The sequence below is a fragment of the Mirounga leonina genome, unplaced genomic scaffold (genome assembly GCF_011800145.1).
Source record: "Mirounga leonina isolate KUSES-001 unplaced genomic scaffold, KU_Mleo_1.0 Mir_493, whole genome shotgun sequence".
In the NCBI taxonomy this organism is placed as follows: domain Eukaryota; kingdom Metazoa; phylum Chordata; class Mammalia; order Carnivora; family Phocidae; genus Mirounga; species Mirounga leonina.
In genome coordinates, this window is record NW_023270780.1 from 126,032 (window position 1) to 147,062 (window position 21,031).

Consider the following 21,031-nt stretch of genomic DNA (forward strand, 5'->3'; position numbering starts at 1 on the left):
ATATCTAGTATCTGACCAGTACTCACCATTCCACTGCCACCATGCTGGCCCAACAACTATTATCTCTTGCCCAGACTCTTGCAATGGTCTCCTAACTGGTCACCCTACTTCCACTCTACCCCCTTCCGTAGACTCCTTTCATACACCATCTAGAGTAAAACTTTTATAGGTATTATCTTACTAGTAGCTGACTTTGGAGTTTCTCAGCTACCTTTCCTAGCTGTATTTTCGATGTCAGACTCAATCTACCAAGAGAAATTCTAACTTAAAGCTAGGGACACTCTTGCTGCTATTATGCTAAAACAAATGTACTTTATGTTAAAAATAATAAAGGCTCTTCTGTTTGAGTGGCAGGTGGTTGATATTGCTGCTTTAGTGAATAAGTCTACCTACAAACCTGGAGGGGAGGAAAAAAGTCAAACACAGAGATCAGGATGCAAAAATCACTCACGAGCAACCACAAGGGGTTAGAAGCCCTGCAGAGAAGCCAGGAAAGGATACAAATCTCATTTATGGTTTTGAAAAAACATCAAGTAGGAAATCAGTTAGCCCCATTGTGTGACTGTTTCTTTCACCTTAACATTGATAACTACCCGATTTTTATTTGCTTACTGCCTGTCTTTTCCTTTTAAAATATACACTTAATTTAAAATATAAGTCTAATATAAGTATATTTTACTTACATGTTTTGCAAATGAGACTAGTGGCCTCTATCTTCAGTGCCAAGAGTGCTTGACACGTGGTAGGTGCTCAAAACAGTGCTTTGGGTTTTTATGAATAAATCAACCCGAAGACATCTCTTTTGTAGCTCAGAACTAATTTCTCCCTTTTATTTTAAGGGTAGATGAGACTGGGGGGCGGGGCGTGCAACTTTAATCTGAGTTTACTGAAGATAGAAGCTTCAAGGTTAACCTAATGGGACTAGTATTCTTATGACATTACCCAGAGAATAATATGGTTCCTGTTCTAATTTTCCTCATCTAATGTGGGGCAATTCTAGTACCTATTTATAGGGTTACTGGGAGGATTAAATGAGAAAATAAATACTTGTAAAACCCTCAGGGCAGCACCTCTAACTGCATCGTTACCTGCAGTTATTTGGTTATTATAATTTTATTATCAGTGGTACACTACTAATTATAAATTACTACATCATAAATCCACTTACAGCTGATGTTGACATGGTGATCCCTAATCTAACACATTGCTTCAATTTGTTCCCCATAATGCACTTGAGAAATCCACTGTGGTAATGACAATTTTCATGATTTTATTTCCTACCATTTAGAAGTTCCTCACTTTGGTCAACGGCCAGCAGGGATTAAGTAAGAGGATTTCAGGGCCCAAACTGGTGCAAACGGAACCGAGCACACCATGCTTTACATTCTTGCTGGGAATCGCTGGAGGACAGGGACCATTTCTTACTGAATTCCATAACCCCAGAGCCCAGCAGAGTATGTATGTACCTGGCGCATACTCAATACTGCTAATAATGAACGGTGAGCATAGTCTGACCTCCGGACGAGCCGAGAGCAGAGTACAACCGGAAAGGGTGAAAACGAGAGCCTGAAAGCTAACTCCGAGCGCCGCTTGCGCCCAGAACCCGGCGCAGGACGCGGCCCCTGGCGGCGGCTGCGCGCTGGGGCCGTCCGGGGCGCGTCGCGAAGGAAGCGCGCGGGCGCCGCGGGGCGGAGCGTCTCTGGGCAGCATGGAGAGCGCGGGTCCTGCGGCGTGTGGGGGCCACATGCCTGGCTTCCTACGTGCCCTTCAGACCCGGAGCCGAGGCGAGGCGGCGCGGGCACGGGTGCGGGAGCAGGACCTAAGGCAGTGGGGCCTGACAGGTCAGTGGCCCCGGCCCAGCTTCCTCCCGGGCCTGCCAACTCGTTGGGACTCGCCTCTGGCGGGCGGGGGGACCCCGCGCCAGGAACTGGCCTTCGGCGCCGCGGGTGGACCGGCCTGTGGGGTTTTGTTGTTGTTGTTGTTGTTGTTGTTGTTTGTTTTTTGTTTTTACTTGCGGGCTCCAGGGCTTTTTCCTTCCCGCCCCTGCGGTGGGGCCGGGCGGCCGTTGCCCCTGCCTGCGCAGCGCGGGGTGGGCGGGCGCGGAAGGAATGAGATACGGGGAGGGGAAGCGGCGCCCGTGCGCGGCCCGGCACATTGGTCCCAGGGCGGAGGAACTCGGTGAGTCCGCTGTGCCGAAGGTAAGACCTTTCTTTCTGAAGATGGAGAGGACGTCCTGGCGCCCCAAGAATGTGTGTTTAAAGTTTCTGTTCCGGTCGGTTTGGAGGCCCAGCCTGGGGATTTCATGAGTTGCTCCTGTAAAACTATCAGAACTCGTCTACTGGTTTCAGCTGTCTTCGTTTACAGTGCACGGGCAGTTCTTTGATAATTTCCCATTGGTTAATTCTCCCACAATGCTCTGTTTTATTTTTTTAAAAAGATTTTATTTATTTATTTGACAGAGACACAACGAGAGAGGGAACACAAGCAGGGGGAGTGGGAGAGGGAGGAGCAGGCTTCCCGCGGAGCAGGGAGCCCGATGCGGGGCTCGATCCCAGGACCCTGGGATCATGACCTGAGCCGAAGGCAGACGCTTAACGATGGAGCCACCCGGGCAATGCTCTATTTTAAAATACGCAGCTAGGGACGCCTGGGTGGCTCAGTTGGTTAAGCGGCTGGCTGCCTTCGGCTCAGGTCAGGATCCCTGTTCAGCGGGGAGCCTGATTCTCCCTGTGCCTGCCGTTCTCCCTGCTTGTGCGCGCCCTCTCCCCTGCCCACCCCCCCCGCAAGTAAATGAGTATAATCTTAAAAAAAAAAAAAAAAAGGCAGCTAAGCGAAGTTTATTAGTCCTTACCGCACATAAATGTATTTTATTTATACCAGTCCTTCCCTAGAATCTCTGAAGCTTGAAGCTTTACGGACAGCGAGGGTGACACCATCTGCTGTGGATGGAAAAACTCACGCCTGTTACCTGGCCTGGCTACGCTTGACTCACCACCTAACCTCCCCAGCCCTCGATTTTTTGAATTATAAAATGGGGAATGCAGTGCATGCTTTAACTATTATAGAAGCTTGGATCAATAATAATCAGTGGTGTAGTCCTTAATTCATTATATATTGAGTGCTGAGAGCCACATACTATGAGTTGTTAGGTACAGAGATGCGCAAAACAAAATCGGGCCTTGCCCTACCAGTGTTTCTACGGTGGGGACTGTGAGTGCTTCGAAAAGTATAAACTAATATTTATTGAACTCCTGTTACGTGCTAAATGCCAAGGAAGTGAGTTTTTGTTGATTCTCAGAATGAAACAAAAGATGCAGTTCTTTATCCGCTTAGAAGAGGAATGAAGACGAATGGGTAGGATACAGACATGAAAGAGAAAGACCTCTCCTTTCCTGTGTCTTTGAGGTTATGGGAATGAGTGCATCTGTGTCTGTAAGGAGTGTGTATCCAACCTAAATAGAAATTTATGGACTGGTGTTTATGTGGATATCTTATATATTTTTGTGTGCCTATTCCTTGCATGTGTTTTTAGGTGTGATGCTTTGAGAACATTTGTGGGAGAAGACTAGAGGAATTGTGCTCATTGATATAGACTGCAGATAATACATCTGGAGGAATGTCATCTGGGTGTGTGTTATTTTAGTAAAAACGAGAAGACATAAGACGCTGCACCTTTGTTTGGCTGCATTAGTTAAGAAGGAAGTAGACACTGGAAACTTAGTGTTGGGAACGATAAGTTGGTAGTGGAAGGAAAGAAAAAAATAGAAAACAGGTATATGTAAAATAATAACCATTGAATATTACAGCTTGGAACTCCTATTTCTATTTACTAGAATTTATATTTTGCAAAATAATTTTTTGAGAGTTGGTTAAAAATCTTCATTGTTTTTTTTTCTTATTACATAGTACATGTTCTCTGTAAAACATTTAGAGTAGTATTCTTTGCATTAAAAAATTTAATTGCCTTAATCCTTTTACTGTTAATATGTTCTCATTTATCCTGCCAGTCCTTGATTTGTGTGGTACATATAATTTCTTCTTTTTCTTCTCTGAGGCAGGGTGTGGAGCTAGCGAGAGGAGCAAAAATGGGGTTTCATATGCATACTTTTTGGAAACAGTTTTTTCTTCTGTTATCTTTTAGTCTTTTTAGTCATTTATTCTTCTTCAATGTCATATTTAGTGGGTACAGATCTTTCAATGAATGGATGTGCAATAGTTTAACCAGCCAAATATGTGGGTATTTAGGTTCTTACTTTTTTTGTGGTTATAAATAATACTAATAAATGTCCTTGTAACCAAATATTTATTACATTCATAAATTAATTCTTCCAAGACAGCATTTCTAGGCCAAAGAGTTTGTGAAATTTTTGCTCATTTCTCCACATTCTCACCAATACTGATATTTTCTGATTTGAGAAGTTATGGTGAGCCCTGTGAATTGTGTAAGACTGATGAATCAAAGACCTGTACCCCTGAAACAAATAATACATTATATGTTAATTAAAAAAAATAAAGAAAAAATGTTCTTTTGTTATCTAATGTTTGTTTCCTGGTATTGATGGACACTTGGATATTTATCTTCTTTTTGTTCCTTGTGTATTTATGCTCCTTGCCCATTTTTTAACTGTCTTTTGCTTTGTTCTTTCTTGCATTGATATTAAATATTTGCCACATGTATTGGGAATATGTTTTCTCGTTTGTCTTTTGATTTTGAGGTATGTGAGTGTGTGTGTATTTCAGTGGTGTTTAAAAATTCTTTTTAGTCAGATCTTCAGCTTTTTTCTAAATGATTTTTGCCTTTAGTATTTTGCTTAGGTGGGGGCTTTACTACTCGAATTTATTGTTGTTGGCTTAATATTTTTCTTCTAATACAGTTTTAAATGTATTAGGGAGGAACTTGACTGTCTTTTTTCCTCTCAAATATGTAATGAATTAGCCCTTTTTGAAAACTGATGAAACAAGTATTTCGTTCTGCGGTATTCTTCCCAGTGATTAGAAAACTTTTAGTTGGGGGCACCTGGGTGGCTCAGTTGGTTAAGCGTCTGCCTTCGGCTCAGGTCATGATCCTGGGGTCCTGGGATTGAGCCCTGTGTTGGGCTCCCTGCTTATCGGAGAGCCTGCTTCTCCCTCTCCCTCTGTCTGCTGCTTCCCTGCTTGTGCTCTCTCTCTTTCTTTCTCTCTCTCTGTCAAATAAATAATGAAATAAAATCTTAAAAAAAAAACAAAACTCAAAAAACCTTTTAGTTGATCTTCCTCCCCTGAGTAGTGTCGCAGATATAGCCCATGCATACCAGTGAACTTCAGAAACCTAAAATACATTGGATCATAAAGGTGTGTTAGGACCACTTTGTTTTTGGAACATGCAGACCTATTACTTGTGCTGTTTTTGCCTGCTTTTCTACGACAGGCATACCTCAGAGATACTGCAGGTTCGTTTGATTAAAGACCACTGCAATAAATGAATATTGCAATAAAGCCAGTCAAGTGAATTTTTTTGTTTTGCAGCACGTATAAATGTTATGTTTATACTATACTGTGGTCTATTAAGTATGCAATAGCATCATGTCAAAAAAACCCCAATGTACATACCTTAATTAAAAAATACTTTATTGCTGAAAAATGCTAATCCATCATTTGAGCTTTCAATAAGTTGCAATCACTGATCACAGATCACCATAACCAATATAGCAATAATGAGAAAGTTGGAAATATTATGAGAATTACTAAAATGTGACACAGAGACAAAAAGTGAGCAAATGCTGTTGGAAAAATGGCGATTGTAGACTCAGGGTTGCCACAGATCTTTAATTTGTAAAAACAAAACAAAACAAAAACAACACTGTGTCTGTGAAGGGCAGTAAAGTGAAGCACAATAAAATGAGGTATGCCTGTACTCCTCACCATCCTGAGAGGTGGGCAAGAGAATTCAAACAACTGTATGATGGATACAGCTGATGGGCACCCTCACATTTATTTCTTCCCCAACCCCCAAGCCTGCCTTATCACATCCTCAAGGCTATAAAGCAAAAGACTACATTTCCCAGACTCCCTTCTAGTTCTATTGTACATGACGACTGTGGGAGATTTGGAAGGGAAAAATGTGGGAGAAGCCATAGTCTGGGAGGGATTTGGGTTTTCTGCATTTCTCTTGGAGACTAGTCCTAACTTCAGGGAGGTTAAGTGGATACTGAGCATCTGTTTTACTGGCATGGATTGTAGCTGAGGTGGGTAGGGTCCTAGAGCTGACAGTTGGACTAATGGTCTTGTGAGATAATGGAAAGTACATATTGGCTCTGCCCCCTGGTTCCCAGAATAGAGTTCATGAAACCCTTGTAATCTCCTGGGTGACAGGAATATCTTTTGTTCTAGTGAGGTGATGCTGGGTGTGTTCCTGGATGGCTCTTGGGTGGGGGCTGGTCACAAGAAAGGACAAGCCATAATTAGAGCTTGGAATTTTCAGCTCCATTCCCCATTCTGTTGAGATGGGAAAAGGCTGAAAATGAAGTTAAATGATTGATGATGCCTACGTGATGAAGCTTCCATTAAAAATCCAAGAAGTACAGGGTTTGGAGAGGATAAAATGGGATTGTTTTCTTCTTCTTCTTCTTCTTTTTTTTAATTATGTAATGACATGGATGAACTGGAGCGAAATAAGTCGGTCAGAGAAAGACATGTATCATATGATCTCACTGATATGAGGAATTCTTAATCTCAGGAAACACACTGAGGGTTGCTGGAGTGGTGGGGGGGTGGGAGGGATGGGGTGGCTGGGTGATAGACATTGGGGAGGTTATGTGCTATGGTGAGCACTGTGAATTGTGTAAGACTGTTGAATCACAGACTTGTACCTCTGAAACAAATAATACATTATATGTTAAAAAAAAGATAGTAGGGGAGACGAACCATGGGATTGTTTTCTTAATATCTCTGATAGCTTATAATAAGTATATAGAAATGCAACAGATTTCTGTGTATTGATTTTGTATCCTGCAACTTTACTGAATTAGTTTATTCTAATAGTTTTTTTGGTGCATCTTTAGGTTTCTCTGTATATAATATGTCTTCTGCAAATAGTGACAGTTTTACTTCTTCCTTTCTGATTTGGATGCCCTTTTTTTCTTCCCTAATTGTTGTGGCTAGGACTTCCAATACTGTGTTGAATAAAAGTGACAAAAATGGGCATCTTTGTCTTGTTCCTGACCTTAGAGGAAAAGCTTTTAGTTTTTCACCATTGAATATGATGTTTGCTATGAGCTTGTCATATATGGCCTTTATTATGTTGAGATATATTCCCTCTATACCCACTTTGTGTAGAATTTTTATCATAAATGGATGTTGATTTTTGTCAAATGCTTTTTCTGCATCTATGAGATGATCACATGATTTTTATCTTTCATTTTGTTAATGTGGTATATCAAATTGATTGATTTGTAGATGTTTATCCTTTTATCCCTGGAATAAATCATTGTATGTGATTTATTGGTATGTGATCATACTTGATCATGGTATGTGATCCTTTTAATGTATTTTTTTTAAAGATTTTATTTATTTATTAGAGCATGAGAGAGAGAGAGAGCATGTGAGAGGGGGTGGGTCAGAGGGAGAAGCAGACTCCCTGCTGAGCAGGGAGCCTGATGCAGGACTCGATCTCGCAACTCCAGGATCATGACCTGAGCTGAAGGCAGTTGACCAACCAACTGAGCCACCCAGGCGCCCCCTTTTAATGTATTTTTGAATGGAGTTTTCTAATACGTTGTTGAGGTTTTTGCACCTATGTTCTTCAGGGACATTGACCTATAATTTTCTTGTGGTGTACTTGTCCGGTTTTGGTATCAAGGTATTATTGAACTTGTAAAAACAATTTGGAAGTGTTACCCCCCCTTCTTTTTTTTTTAGAAGACTTTGAAATAATTCAAAGAAGACTTTGAATGTTTAGTAGAATTTACCAGTGAAGTCATCTGATTCTGAACTTTTGTTTTTTGGGAGGTTTTTGATTACTGATTCAATCTCTTTACTAGTAATAGGTATGTTCAGATTTTCTGTTTCTTCAAGAGTCAGCTTTGGAGGGTTGTATGTTTCTAAAAATGTATTGATTTCTTTTAGGTTGTTCAGTTTATTAGTATGTAATTGTTCGTAGTAGTCTCTTGTGCTCATTTGTATTTCTGTGGTGTTGTAACATTTCCTCTTTCATTTTTTTAAAAGATTTTATGTATTTTATTTGAGAGAGAGAGTGAGCGGAGAAGGAGAGGGGGAGAATCTCAAGCAGACTCCATGCTGAAGATGGAGCCGGATGCGGGGCTTGATCTCATGACCTGAGCCCAAAGCCAAGAGTTGGACGCTTAACCAACTGAGCCACCCAGGCGCCCCTCCCCTTTCATTTCTGATTGTATTTATTTGAACCTCTTTTTTTTCTTGGTGGGTCTAGCCAAAGGGTTACCGATATTGTTTATCTCTTCAAAGAAGAGCTCTTGGTTTCATTGATCTTTTCTGTTGTCTTTTCAGTCTCTTTTTCATTTATTTCTGCTCTGGTCTTTGTTACTTCGTTCCATCTACTAACATGGGCTTTATTTATTCTTCTTTTTCTAGTTCCTTGTAGTGTAAAGTTAGGTTGTTAATATGAGATTTTTCTTGTTTCTTGAGGTAGGCATTTATCTCTGTGAGCTTCCCTCTTAAAACTGCTTTTGCTGCATCCCATAAGTTTTGATATGTTGTATTTACATTTTTGTTTGTCTCAAGGTATTTTTTTATTTTGCTTTTGATTTTTTCATCGACCCATTATTTGTTCAGTAGCATGTTGTTTAATCACATATGAGAATTTTCCAGTTTTCTTTTTGTAATTGATTTCTAGTTTCACAGTGTCATCAGAAAAGATGCTTGATATGATTTCATTCTTAATTTAATGTTTTGTGGCCTAACATGATTGATCCTGGAGAATGTTCCATGGGCACTTGAGAAGACTGTGCATTCTGCTGCTTTTGGATGGAATGCTCTGTATATATCTGTTAAGTCCATCTGGTCTAATGTGTCATTTAAGGCTGATGTTTTCTTACTGATTTTTTGTCTGGATGATCTAACCATTGATGTAAATTGGGGTATTAGAATCTCTTACTATTACTCTATTTCTGTCTCTTACTAGTATTGTACTTCTTACTATTATTGTATTCTCCTTTTAGGTCTATTAACATTTGCTTATTATATATTTAGGTGTTCCTATTTTGGGTGCATAAATTTTTACAAATGGTATATTCTCTTGTTGGATTGACCCCTTTATAATTATGTAATGCCCTTCTTTGTCTGTTACAGTCTTTGTTTCAAAATCTATTTTGTCTTATATAAGTATAGCTACCCCTGATTTCTTTTGGTTTCCATTTGCATGGTATATCTTTTTCCATCCTTTTACTTTATGTCCTTATTTCTGATGTGAGTTGCTTGTAGGCAGTGTGTAGGTGGGGTCTTTTTTTTTTTTTAATTCACTTAGTCATTCTGTCTTTTTTTTTTTTTTAATTTTTTTTAAAGATTTTATTTATTTACTTGAGAGAGAGAGAATGAGAGAGAGAGAACACATGAGAGGGGATAGGGTCAGAGGACGAAGCAGACTCCCCGCCGAGCAGGGAGCCCGATGCGGGACTCGATCCCGGGACTCCAGGATCATGACCTGAGCCGAAGGCAGTCGCTTAACCAACTGAGCCACCCAGGCGCCCAGCCATTCTGTCTTTTGACTAGAGAATTTAGTCCATGAATGTCTAAAGGGATTATTATAGTATGTACTCATTGCCATTTTGTTAATTGTTTTCTGGTGGTTTTGTAGTTCTTTTGTTCCTTTCTCTCTTGCTTTCTTTCTTTGTGGTTTGATGATTTTCTATAGAAATATGCTTTGATTCCTTTCTTATTATCTTTTGTGTATCAACTATAGATTTTTGCTTTGTGGTTACTGTGAGGTTTACATATAACAACTTGTGTCTATAGCTGTCTATTTTAAGTTGATAATAACTTAATTTTGAACTCATTGTAAAGCTTTACATTTTTACTCTTCCCCCACCAGCATGTTTTATGTTTTTGATGTCACATTTTACAGCTTTTAATCTTTTGTGTATCTTATTTATTATAGTTATGGTTATTTCTGCTACTTTTGTCTTTTAACCTTTATACTATTTTTTATAAGTGATTAATCCACTCCCTTTAGTATATATTTACCTTTACCAGTAAGATTTATACTTTTATATGTTTTCTTGTTACTAATTAGTGCCTTTCTTTTCACCCAAAGAGATCCCTTTAACATTTCTCATAAGGCTGGTTTTAGAGGTGATGAAATCCTTTAGCTTTTGCTTGTCTGGAAAACTGTTTTTCCTTCAATTTTGAATGATAACATTGCTGGGTAGAGTACTCTTGGTTGGAAATTTTTTTTCTTTCAGTACTTTGAATATATTGTGCCACTTTTCTGGCCTGCAGAGTTTGTGCCGATAAATCTGTTGTCTTATAGGAGGTCCCATATACGTATCAAGTTGTATTTCTCTTGCTGCCTTTAATATTTTCTCTCTGTCTTTAACTTTTGACATTTATATTATAATGTACTTGTGGGTCTCTTTGGATTCATCTTACTTGGAACTCTTTGGACTTCCTGGATATGAATTTTTTTTCTTTCCCTTTCCTAGGTTGGGGGAATTTTCAGCCATTATTTCTTCTTTTGCTTTGAATTTAATTAATTTTATTTAAATTCAATTAACATATAGTGTATTATTAGTTTCAGGGATAGAATTCAGTGGTTCCTCAGTCGTATATAACACCCAGTGCTCACTACATCACATGCCCTCCTTAATGCCGGTCACCCATTTACCCCATTGCCCCCCCACCCAGCAACCCTCAGTTTATATCCTGTGGTTAAGAGTCTCTTACAGTTTGTCTCCCTCTCTGGTTTTGTCTTATTTTATTTTTCCTCCCTTTCCCTATGCTCCTCTGATTTGCTTCTTAAATTCCACATATAAGTAAAATCATGATAGCTGTCTTTCTCAGATTGACTTATTTCGCTTAACATAATGCCCTCTAGTTCCATCCATGTCGTTACAAATGGCAAGATTTTGGTATTTCTGATGGCTGAGTAATACTCCCATTATATACATATATATCACACCTTCCTTACCCATTCATCTGTTGATGGACATCTGGGCTCTTTCCATAGTTTGGCTATTGTGGACATTGCTGCTGTAAACGTTGGAGTGCAGGTGCCCCTTTGGATCACTACATTTGCATCTTTGGAGTAAATACCTAGTAGTGCAATTGCTGGGTCATAGGATAGCTCTATTTTTAACTTTTTGAGGAAGCTCCATACTGTTTTCCAGAGTGGCTGTACCAGCTTGCATTCCTACCAGTAGTGTAAGAGGTTCCCCTTTTTCCGCATCCTCGCCAACATTTGTTGTTTCCTGACTTGTTAATTTTAGCCACTCTGACTGGTGTGAAATGGTATCTCATTATGCTTTTGATTTGTATTTCCCCGATGCTGAGTGATGTTGAGCACTTTTTCATGTGTCTTTTGGCGATTTGTATGTCTTCTTTGGAGAAATGTCTTCTCAGGTCTTCTGCCCATTTCTTGATTGGATTATTTGTTTTTTGGGTGTTGAGTTTGATAAGTTCTTTATAGATTTTGGATACTACCCCTTGATCTGATGAGACATTTGCAAATTATCTTCTCCCATTCTGTCAGTTGTCTTTTGGTTTTGTCGACTGTTTCTTTGGTTGTGCAAAAGCCTTTTCTCTTGATGAAGTTCCAGTAGTTCATTTTTGTCTGTTTCCCTTGCCTTTGGAGACGTGTCTAGCAAGAAGTTGCTGCAGCTGAGGTCAAAAAGGTTGCTGCCAGTGTTCTCCTCTAGGATATTGATGGTTTCCTATCTCACATTTAGGTCTTTCATCCATTTAATATTTATTTTTGTATATGGTGTAAGAAAATGGTCCAGTTTCATTCTTCTACATGTGGCTGTCCAATTTTCCCAGCACCATTTGTTGAAGAGACTGTCTTTTTTCCATTGGATATTCTTTCCTGTTTTATACAAGATTAGTTGGCCATTGAGTTGAGGGTCCATTTCTGGGTCCTCTGTTCTGTTCCACTGATCTATGTGTCTGTTTTTGTGCCAGTACCATACCATCTCGATGATTACAGCTTTGTAATACAGCTTGAATTGCGGCATTGTGATGCCACCAGCTTTGGTTTTCTTTTTCAACAGTCCTTTGGCTATTCGGGGCCTTTTCTGGTTCCATACAAATTTTAGGATTATTTGTTCCAGCTCTGTGAAAAATGTTGATGGTATTTTGATAGGGTATTTTGAATGTATAGATTGCTCTAGGTAGCATAGATATTTTAACAATATTTGTTCTTCCAGTCCGTGATCATGGAACATTTTTCCATTTCTTTGTGTCTTCCTCAATTTCTTTCATGAGTGTACTATAGTTTTCAGAGTACAAATCCTTTACTTCTCTGGTTAGGTTTATTCCTAAATATCTTACAGTTTTGGGTGTAATTGTAAGTGGGAATGATTCCTTGATTTCTCTTTTTTCTGTCTCATTGTTAGTGTATAGAAATGCAATTGATTTCTGTGCGTTGATTTTTCTTTCCTGCCACTTTGCTGAATTCCTGTGTGAGTTCTAGCAATTTTGGGGTGGAGTCGTTTGGGCTTTCCACATAGAGTATCATGTCATATGCAAAGAGTGAGACTTTGACTACTTCTTTGCCAATTTGGATGCCTTTTATTTCTTTTTGTCTGATTGCTGAGGCTAGGACTTCTAGTACTATGTTGAACAACAGTGGTGAGAGTGGACATCCCTGTCATGTTCCTGACCTTAGGGGAAAATCTCACAGTTTTTCCCCATTGAGAAGATATTCGCTGTGGGCTTTCCTTATGTGGCTTTTATGATACTGAGGTATGTTCCTTCTAGCCCTACACTGAGAAGAGTTTTAATCAAGAAAGTATGCTGTGCTTTGTCAGATGGTTTTTCTACATCTATTGAGAGGATCATATGGTTCTTGTCCTTTCTTTTATTAATGTAGTGTATCACATTGATTTGTGGATGTTGAACCACCCTTGCAGCCCAGGAATAAATCCCACTTGGTCGTGGTGAATAATCCTTTTAATGTACTGTTGGGTCCTATTGGCTAGGATCTTGGTGAGAATTTTTGCATCCATGTTCATCAGGGATACTGGTCTGTAATTCTCCTTTTTTGGTGGGCTCTTTGGTGCCAGGATCAACATAATGCTGGCCTCATAGAATGAGTTTGGAAGTTTTCCTTCCATTTCTATTTTTTGAAACAGCTTCAGAAGAATAGGTATGAATTCTTCTTTAATTTGGTAGAATTCCCCTGGGAAGCCATCTGGCCCTGGATTCTTGTTTATTGGGAGTTTTTGCTTACTGTTTCAGTTTCTTTGCTGGTTATGGGTCTGTTCAGGTTTTCTATTTCTTCGTGTTTCAGGATTGGTAGTTTATATGTTTCTAGGAATGCATCCATTTTTTCCAGATTGCCTAATTTGTTGGCATATACTTGCTTATAATATGTTCTTAAAATTGTTTGTATATCTTTGGTGTTGGTCGTGATCTCTCTTTCATCATGATTTTATCTCTTTGGGTCCTTTTTCTTTTCTTTCTGATAAGTCTGGCCAGGGGTTTATCAATCTTTTAATTCTGTCAAAGAACCAGCTCCTGGTTTTGTTGATCTGTTCTACTATTCTTTAGTTTCTATTTCATTGATTTCTGCTCTGATCTTTATTATTTCTCTTCTCCTGCTGGTTTTGGGCTTTATTTGCTGTTCTTTCTCCAGTTCCTTTAGGTGTAAGGTTCAGTTGTGTATTTGAGACCTTTCTTGTTTCTTGAGAAAGTCTTGTATTGCTATATACTTCCCTCTTAGGACTGCCTTTGCTGCATGCCAAAGGGTTTGAACAGTTGTGTTTTCATTTTCATTTGTTTCCATGAATTTTTAAAATTCTTCTTTAATTTCCTGGTTGATCCATTCATTGTTTAGTAGGATGCTCTTTAACCTCCATGTATTTGTGTTCCTTCCAAATTTCCTCTTGTGATTGAGTTCAAGTTTTAAAGCACTGTGACTGTGGTTTGAAAATATGCAGGGAATGATCCCAATCTTTTGGTACCAATTGAGACCTGATTTGTTACCCAGTATGGGATCTATTCTAGAGAATGTCACATGTGCACTCCAGAAGAATGTGTATTCTGTTGCTGTAGGATGGAATGTTCTGTATATATCTGTGAAGTCCATCTTGACCAGTGTGTCATTCAAAGCCCTTGTCTCCTTGTTAATCTTCTGCTTAGATGATCTGTCCATTGGTTTAAGTGGGGTGTTAATGTCCCCTATTATTATTGTATTATTATCAATGTGTGTCTTTAATTTTGTTATTAATTGGTTTATATAATTGGCTGCTCCCATGTTAGGGGCGTAAATATTTACAATTGTTAGATTTCCTTGTTGGATAGACCCTTAATTATATAGTGTCCTTCTTCATCTCTTATTACAGTCTTTGGTTTAAAATCTAATTTGTCTAATGTAAGGATTGCCATCCCAGCTTTCTTTAGCATGATAAATGGTTCTCCACCCCCTCACTTTCAATCTGGAGGTGTCTTTGGGTCTAAAATGAGTCTCTTGTGAATAGCATATCAATGTGTCTTGCTTTTTTATCCGATATGATACCCTCTGTCTTTTGATTAGAGCATTTAGCACATTTACATTCAGAATAAGTTTTGAAAAGGTATGAATTTCATGCCATTGTATTACCTGCAATATCACTGTTTCTCCATATTGTCACTGTTCCTTTTTGGTCTGTGTTACTTTTGGGCTCTCTCTTTGCTTACAGGATCCCCTTCAATATTTCTTGGCAGGGCTGGTTTAGTGATCATAAATTCTTTTAGTTTCTGTTTGTCTGGAAACTCTTTATCTCTCCTTCCATTCTGAATGACATCCTTGCTGGATAAAGTATTCTTGCTGCATGTTTTTCTCATTTAACACTCTGAATATATCATGCTGGTCCTTTCTAGCCTGCCAAGTCTCTATGGATAGGTCTGCTGCCATCTTTATGTTTCTTTCCTTGTAGGTGAAGGTCCTCTTATCTGCAGCTGCTTTCAGAATTTCCCCTGTGTCTCTGAAATTTGCAAGCTTCACTATTTTATGGAGGTTCCCATGTCTTTTTATTGATTTTGAGTGCGGTTCTCTGTGCCTCCTGCACTTTAATGCCTGTTTCCTTCCCCAGATTAGGCAAGTTCTCAGCTATAATTTGCTCCAGTATACCTGCTGCCCCCTCTCTCTTTCCTCTTCCTCTGGGACCCCAATTATTCTGGTAATTTGCTGTATGGTATCAGTTATCTCTCGAATTCTCCCCTTGTGATCCAGTAGTTGTTTATCTCTCTTTTTCTCGATTTCTTTATTCTCCATCCTTTTTTTAAATGATTTTATTTATTTATTAGAGAGAGAGCATGTGCACACAAGCAGGGGGAGTGGCAGGCAGAGGGAGAGGGACAAGCATACTCCCCACTGAGCAGGGAGCCCAATGTGGGGCTCGATTCCAGGACCCTGGAATCATGACCTGAGCCGAAGGCAGACACTTAACCGACTGAGCCACCCAGGCACCCCTTTTCCCCATCATTTAGTCTTCTGTATCACTGATTATCTCTTCTGCCTCATTTATCTTAGCAGGTAGGGCCTCCATTTTTTATTGCATCTCAGTAATAGCCTTTTTGATTTTGACCTGATTATATTTTAGTTCTTTTATTTCTCCAGAAGGGATTTCTCTAGTGTCTTCTATGCTTTTTTTCAAGCCCAGGTAGTATCTTTATAATCATTATTCTGAATTCTAGTTCTGACATTTTACTTACATCCATATTGATTAAGTCCCTGGCAGTGAGTACTTTCTCTTGTTCTGTTTTTTTTTTTTGGTGAATTCTTCCGTCTTGTCATTCCGTCCAGAAAAGTATACGTTAATGAGAACAAGATACAAAAATAGCAACAATGACCCCCCAAAATATACACTAACAAATCAGAATCCATCAGAAACCAAAAAAGAGAAAAAGAAAGTAAAGAGAAAGAATATAATCAAACAGGTGAACAGAACAGAGCAATGTACTAGAACCTTGGTGTATTTTGGTTTGTTTGTTAGAAGAAACTAGATCCCAAAATTGTAAAGGAAGAAAAACTTATATATAACCAAAAAATAATTTTTTTTATTTTTTTTTAAAGATTTTATTTATTTATTTGATAGAGAAAGACACAGCGAGAGAGGGATACAAGCAGGGGGAGTGGGAGAGGGAGAAGCAGACTCCCTGCCGAGCAGGGAGCCCGATGCGGGACTCGATCCAGGGACTCCAGGATCATGACCTGAGCCGAAGGCAGTCGCTTAACCAACTGAGCCACCCAGGCGCCCTAAAATTGAATACGATGAAAGGAAGCCAAAAATGAAAAAAAATGTATAAAATGTAAATGTAAAAATGAAAATTAATGAAGACTTAAAAAACAGTTGATAAAATACAAAATTAGTTGAAAATGAGAAAAAATTTAAAACTGAAAGACTAAAGAATCATGAGAAGAAACCATGAATTCTGTATACTATTTCCCCCCAGCACTGGAGTTTTGCAGTTCTGTGTGATTGGTAAACTTGGTATTAGCTGGATGTTTCTGAGGTCTTCTGGGAGAGGGGCTTGTTGTGCTGATTCTCAGCTGTCTTTGCCAGGGCAGAATTGCACTCCCCCTTCCAGGGGGCCGGGCTCAGTATAAGCAGCTCCAGATTGCTCTGTGTGCCTTTTGTTCCCTGAAGGCTTTCCGTTCTACTATGGGGGATGGAAATGAAAATGGCGTTGCTCCAGTGTCCAGCCCTGGGCCTGAAAGTTTATGCCCCCTACTCTTCAGTGAACTGTCACACAAAAGCAGTCACTCTTGTCTCCCTGGTTTCTGTCTGCACTCTGGTTCACCCAGCCTGTGACCAAACATTTTTATCTCAGGCATGCAACCCTGTTTCAACTCTGTAAACTTTATAGACTTCTGCAGTGCTCACCCTTGCTGCTCCTGGGGAGGGAGAGGGAGGAGGGTCTCACCGTGGTTCTGCCACTTACTGGGGCTCTGCTTGGACAGCAGTCACCCTGTCATGTCATGGTTTGAAGTTTATGGCAACACTGAGCAGAAAGCCCACTCTTGGGCTCCCTGTTTGTGGCCGGCTTCCCTGCTCTGATGCTTGGGAACTGTGCTGCACTCAGGAACCCCCAATCTTTCTGTGACTCCTGGGATCCTGAGACCACGCTGTCCCACCTAGGATTCTGCCCTGCTTAGCTACCTGAGCACCTTTCAGGCAGGGAAATCCCCAACCAGAGCAGACTTCTGAAAGTTCCAATCTTGTGCTCTGCTGCTGTATCACTCTTCGGTAGCAGCTTATGGAGGCTCCCTCCCTCTGGGGTTTATCTTCTGATATATGTCCTCAGATTTACTTCTTCATGCCTCCTACCTTGCAAAAAGTGGTAGCTTTTCTTACTTTCTTTTTTTTTTTTGAGTTTTATTTTTTTAAATTTTATTGTTATGTTAATTACCATACATTACATCATTAGTTTTTGATGTAGTGTTCCCTGATTCATTGCTTGCGTATAACACCCTGTGCTCCATTCAATACGTGCCCTCTTTAATACCCATCCCCAGGCTAACCCATCCCCCATCCCTCTCCCCTCTAGAACCCTCAGTTTGTTTCTCAGAGTCCATAGTCTCTCATGATTCGTCTCCCCCCTCCGATTTCTCCCTCTTCGTTTTTCCCTTCCTACCTTTTGTTTTTTAACATATAATGTATTTGTTTCAGATGCTTTTCTATCTGTAGAATTGCAGCAATTCTTTTCTTAGATTTCTGATTGAGTTTGCAGGTGTTCAGAATGATTTGATAGCTATCTAGCTGAATTCCATGGACCAGACAAAACTAGGGTCCCCTACTTCTCTGCCATCTTCCTTGAAAAACTGCCATTATTTCTTCAAATAAGTTTTCTCCCCCCTTTTCTCTCACTTCTTCTTCTGGGACTCCTGTAATGTGAATGTTAGTGTTCTTGATGTTGTCCCAGAGATCCCTTTAAGCTATCTTCATTTTAAAAAAATTCTTTGTTCTTTGTGCTGCTCTGTTTAGGTGAGTTCCTCTGCTCTGTCTTCAGGTTCACAGATCTTTTGTTTCATTTAGTCTGCTGTTGAATCCTTCTGTTGTCGGGGTTTTTGTTTTGTATTTTGTTTTTCAGTTCAGTTATTGTGTTCTTCAGTTCTCCGAATTCTGTGTGGAACTCGTATTTTCCGTCTCTTTGTTGAAGTTCTTATGTAGTTCATTCATTCTTGTCCCAAATTAGATGAGCATCTTTATGACTGTTACTTTGCATTCTTCATCAGGTAAATTATTTAACTCAGTTTCCTTGAATTTTTTTCCCAAGGGTTTACCTGTTCTTTTGTTTAGAACATATTCATATGTTTGCTCATTGTGCTTGTCTCTCCTGTCAGTTTCTACGCATAAGATGAAACAAACACCTCTCCCAGTCTTGAAGGGTTGGTTTTGTGTAGGACATTAAGTAGGTGATAAAACTTACCATTCAACCCTGTTAAGCTCTTGGTTGTCTTTTAAATCTTTGTGATTTTCCAGGCAGCCTCCTTTACTTTTATTTATTTATTTATTTATTTATTTATTTATTTATTTATTTATTTATTTATTAAGATTTTATTTATTTATTTGACAAAGAGAGAGCCAGCCGGCAAAGTAGGCAGAGAGGCAGGTGGGAAGCAGGCTCCCCACTGAGCAGAGAGCCTGACACGGGGCTTGATCCCAGGACCCTGAGATCATGACCTGAGCTGAAAGCAAATGCTTAACCAACTGAGCCACCCAGGCACCCCAGCCTATTTTAGTTTTAATAGGTCCCAGTAGTTTAGGGTCTGCCAAGACCAGTCAGTTTCACAAAGGGGAGGATCTCAGTCAGCAGTTCCATTCAGACAGTTTGGAAGCCAGACCCTCAGCAGCTTTTAAAGAATACAGATACATACAGTCCCGGGGCGCCTGGGTGGCTCAGTCAGTTAAGCGTCTGACTTCAGCTCAGGTTATGATCTCAGAGTCCTGAGGTTGAGTCCCACATCAGGTTCTGTGCTCAGCGAGGAGTCTGGTTGTTTCTCTGCCCCTCCCCCCACTGGTGCATACACATGCGCACACTATCTCTCGCTCAAGTAAATAAAACCTTTAAAAAAAGAATTCAAATATATACAGTCCTGTTGAACTGCAGGTAGAAGCCCCACTGCCCTCAAAGCCAGGCAATTTTTTTTTTAATTTTATTATGATATGTTAGTCACCTAATAGTATATCATTGGTTTTTGATGTGGTGATCCACGATCCATTGTTTTTGTATAACACCCAGTGCTCCATGCACTACATGCCCTCCTTAATACCCATCACCGGGCTAACCAATCCCTCCTCCCCCGTCCCCTCTAAAACCCTGTTTGTTTCTCAGAGTCCATAGTCTCATGGTTCATCTCTCCCTCCAATTCCCCCCCCTTCATTTTTCCCTTCCTTCTCCTAATGTCCTCCATGCTATTCCTTATGTTCCACAAATAAGTGAAACCATATGATAATTGACTTTCTCTGCTTGACTTATTTCACTTAGCGTACTCTCCTCCAGTCCCGTCCATGTTGATGTAAAAGTTGGGTATTCATCTTTTCTGATGGCTGAGTAATATTCCATTGTATATATGGACCACATCTTCTATATCCGTTCCTCTGTTGAAGGGCATCTCAGCTCTTTCCACAGTTTGGCTATTGCGGACGTTGCTGCTATGAACACTGGGGTGCATATGGCCCTTCTTTTCACTACATCTGTGTCTTTGGGGTAAATACCCAGGAGTGCAATTGCTGGGTCATAGGGTATCTCTATTTTTAAATTTTTGAGGAACCTCCACACTGTTTCTCCAAAGTGGCTATACCAACTTGCATTCCCACCAACAGTGTAAGAGGGTTCCCCTTTCTCCACAACCTCTCCAACATTTGTTGTTTCTTTCCCTGTCCATTTTGGCCATTCTAACTGGTGTAAGGTGGTATTTCAGTGTGGTTTTGATATGGATTTCCCTGATGGCTAATGATGATGAACATTTTTTCATGTGTCTGTTAGCCATTTGTATGTCTTCTTCAGAGAAGTGTCTTTTCATATCTTCTGCCCACTTTTTGACTTGATTATTTGTTTTTTGGGTGTTGAGTTTGAGAAGTTCTTTATAGATCTTGGATACCAGCCCTTTATCTGTTGTGTCATTTGCAAATATCTTCTCCCATTTTGTGGGTTGCCTCTTTGTTTTGTTGACTGTTTCCTTTGCTGTGCAGAAGCTTTTTATCTTGATGAAGTCCCAAAAGTTCATTTTTGCTTTTGTTTCACTAGCTTTTGGAGATGTATCATGAAAGAAGTTGCTGTGGGTGATGTCAAAGAGATTACTGCCTATGTTCTCCTCTAGGATTTTGATGAATTCCTGTCTCACATTGAGGTCTTTCATCCATTTTGAGTTTATCTTTGTGAATGGTGTTAGAGAATGGTCGAGTTTCATTCTTCTGCATGTGGCTGTCCAATTTTCCAGCACCATTTATTGAAGAGATTGTCTTTTTTCCATTGCATGTTTCTTCCTGCTTTGTCAAAGATTATTTGACCATAGAGTTGAGGGTCCATATCTGGGCTCTCTAGTCTGTTCCATTGGTCTATATGTCTGTTTTTGTGCCAGTACCATGCTGTCTTGGTGATCACAGCTTTGTAATATAGCTTGAAATCGGGCAACATGATGCCCCAGCTTTGTTTTTCTTTTTCAACATTTCCTTGGCAACTCGGGGTCTCTTCTGATTCCATACAAATTTTAGGATTGTTTGTTTCAGCACTTTGAAAAATGTCATTGGAATTTTGATCGGGATGGCATTGAAGGTATAGATTGCTCTGGGTAGCATAGACAGTTTAACAGTGTTTATTCTTCTGATCTATGAGCATGGAATATTTTTCCATCTTTTTGTGTCTTCAATTTCTTTCA

General features: G+C 39.8%; 1 protein-coding gene across 4 annotated transcripts in view; it reads left to right on the forward strand.

Annotated features, from left to right (window-relative positions):
• The first annotated feature begins 1,695 nt into the window (after positions 1 to 1,695).
• Positions 1,696 to 21,031, forward strand: part of CHD1L (chromodomain helicase DNA binding protein 1 like) — an 83,307-nt gene continuing 63,971 nt past the window's right edge. For all 4 annotated transcript variants that reach the window (XR_004676423.1, XR_004676422.1, XM_034989837.1 and 1 more), the window contains exon 1: positions 1,696 to 1,841. Coding sequence is in view for 2 of the 4 variants with exons in the window: in XM_034989837.1 (XP_034845728.1) it covers positions 1,709 to 1,841 (133 nt within the window). In the remaining 2 variants the exon portion in view is untranslated. The remainder of the gene's footprint in view (positions 1,842 to 21,031) is intronic.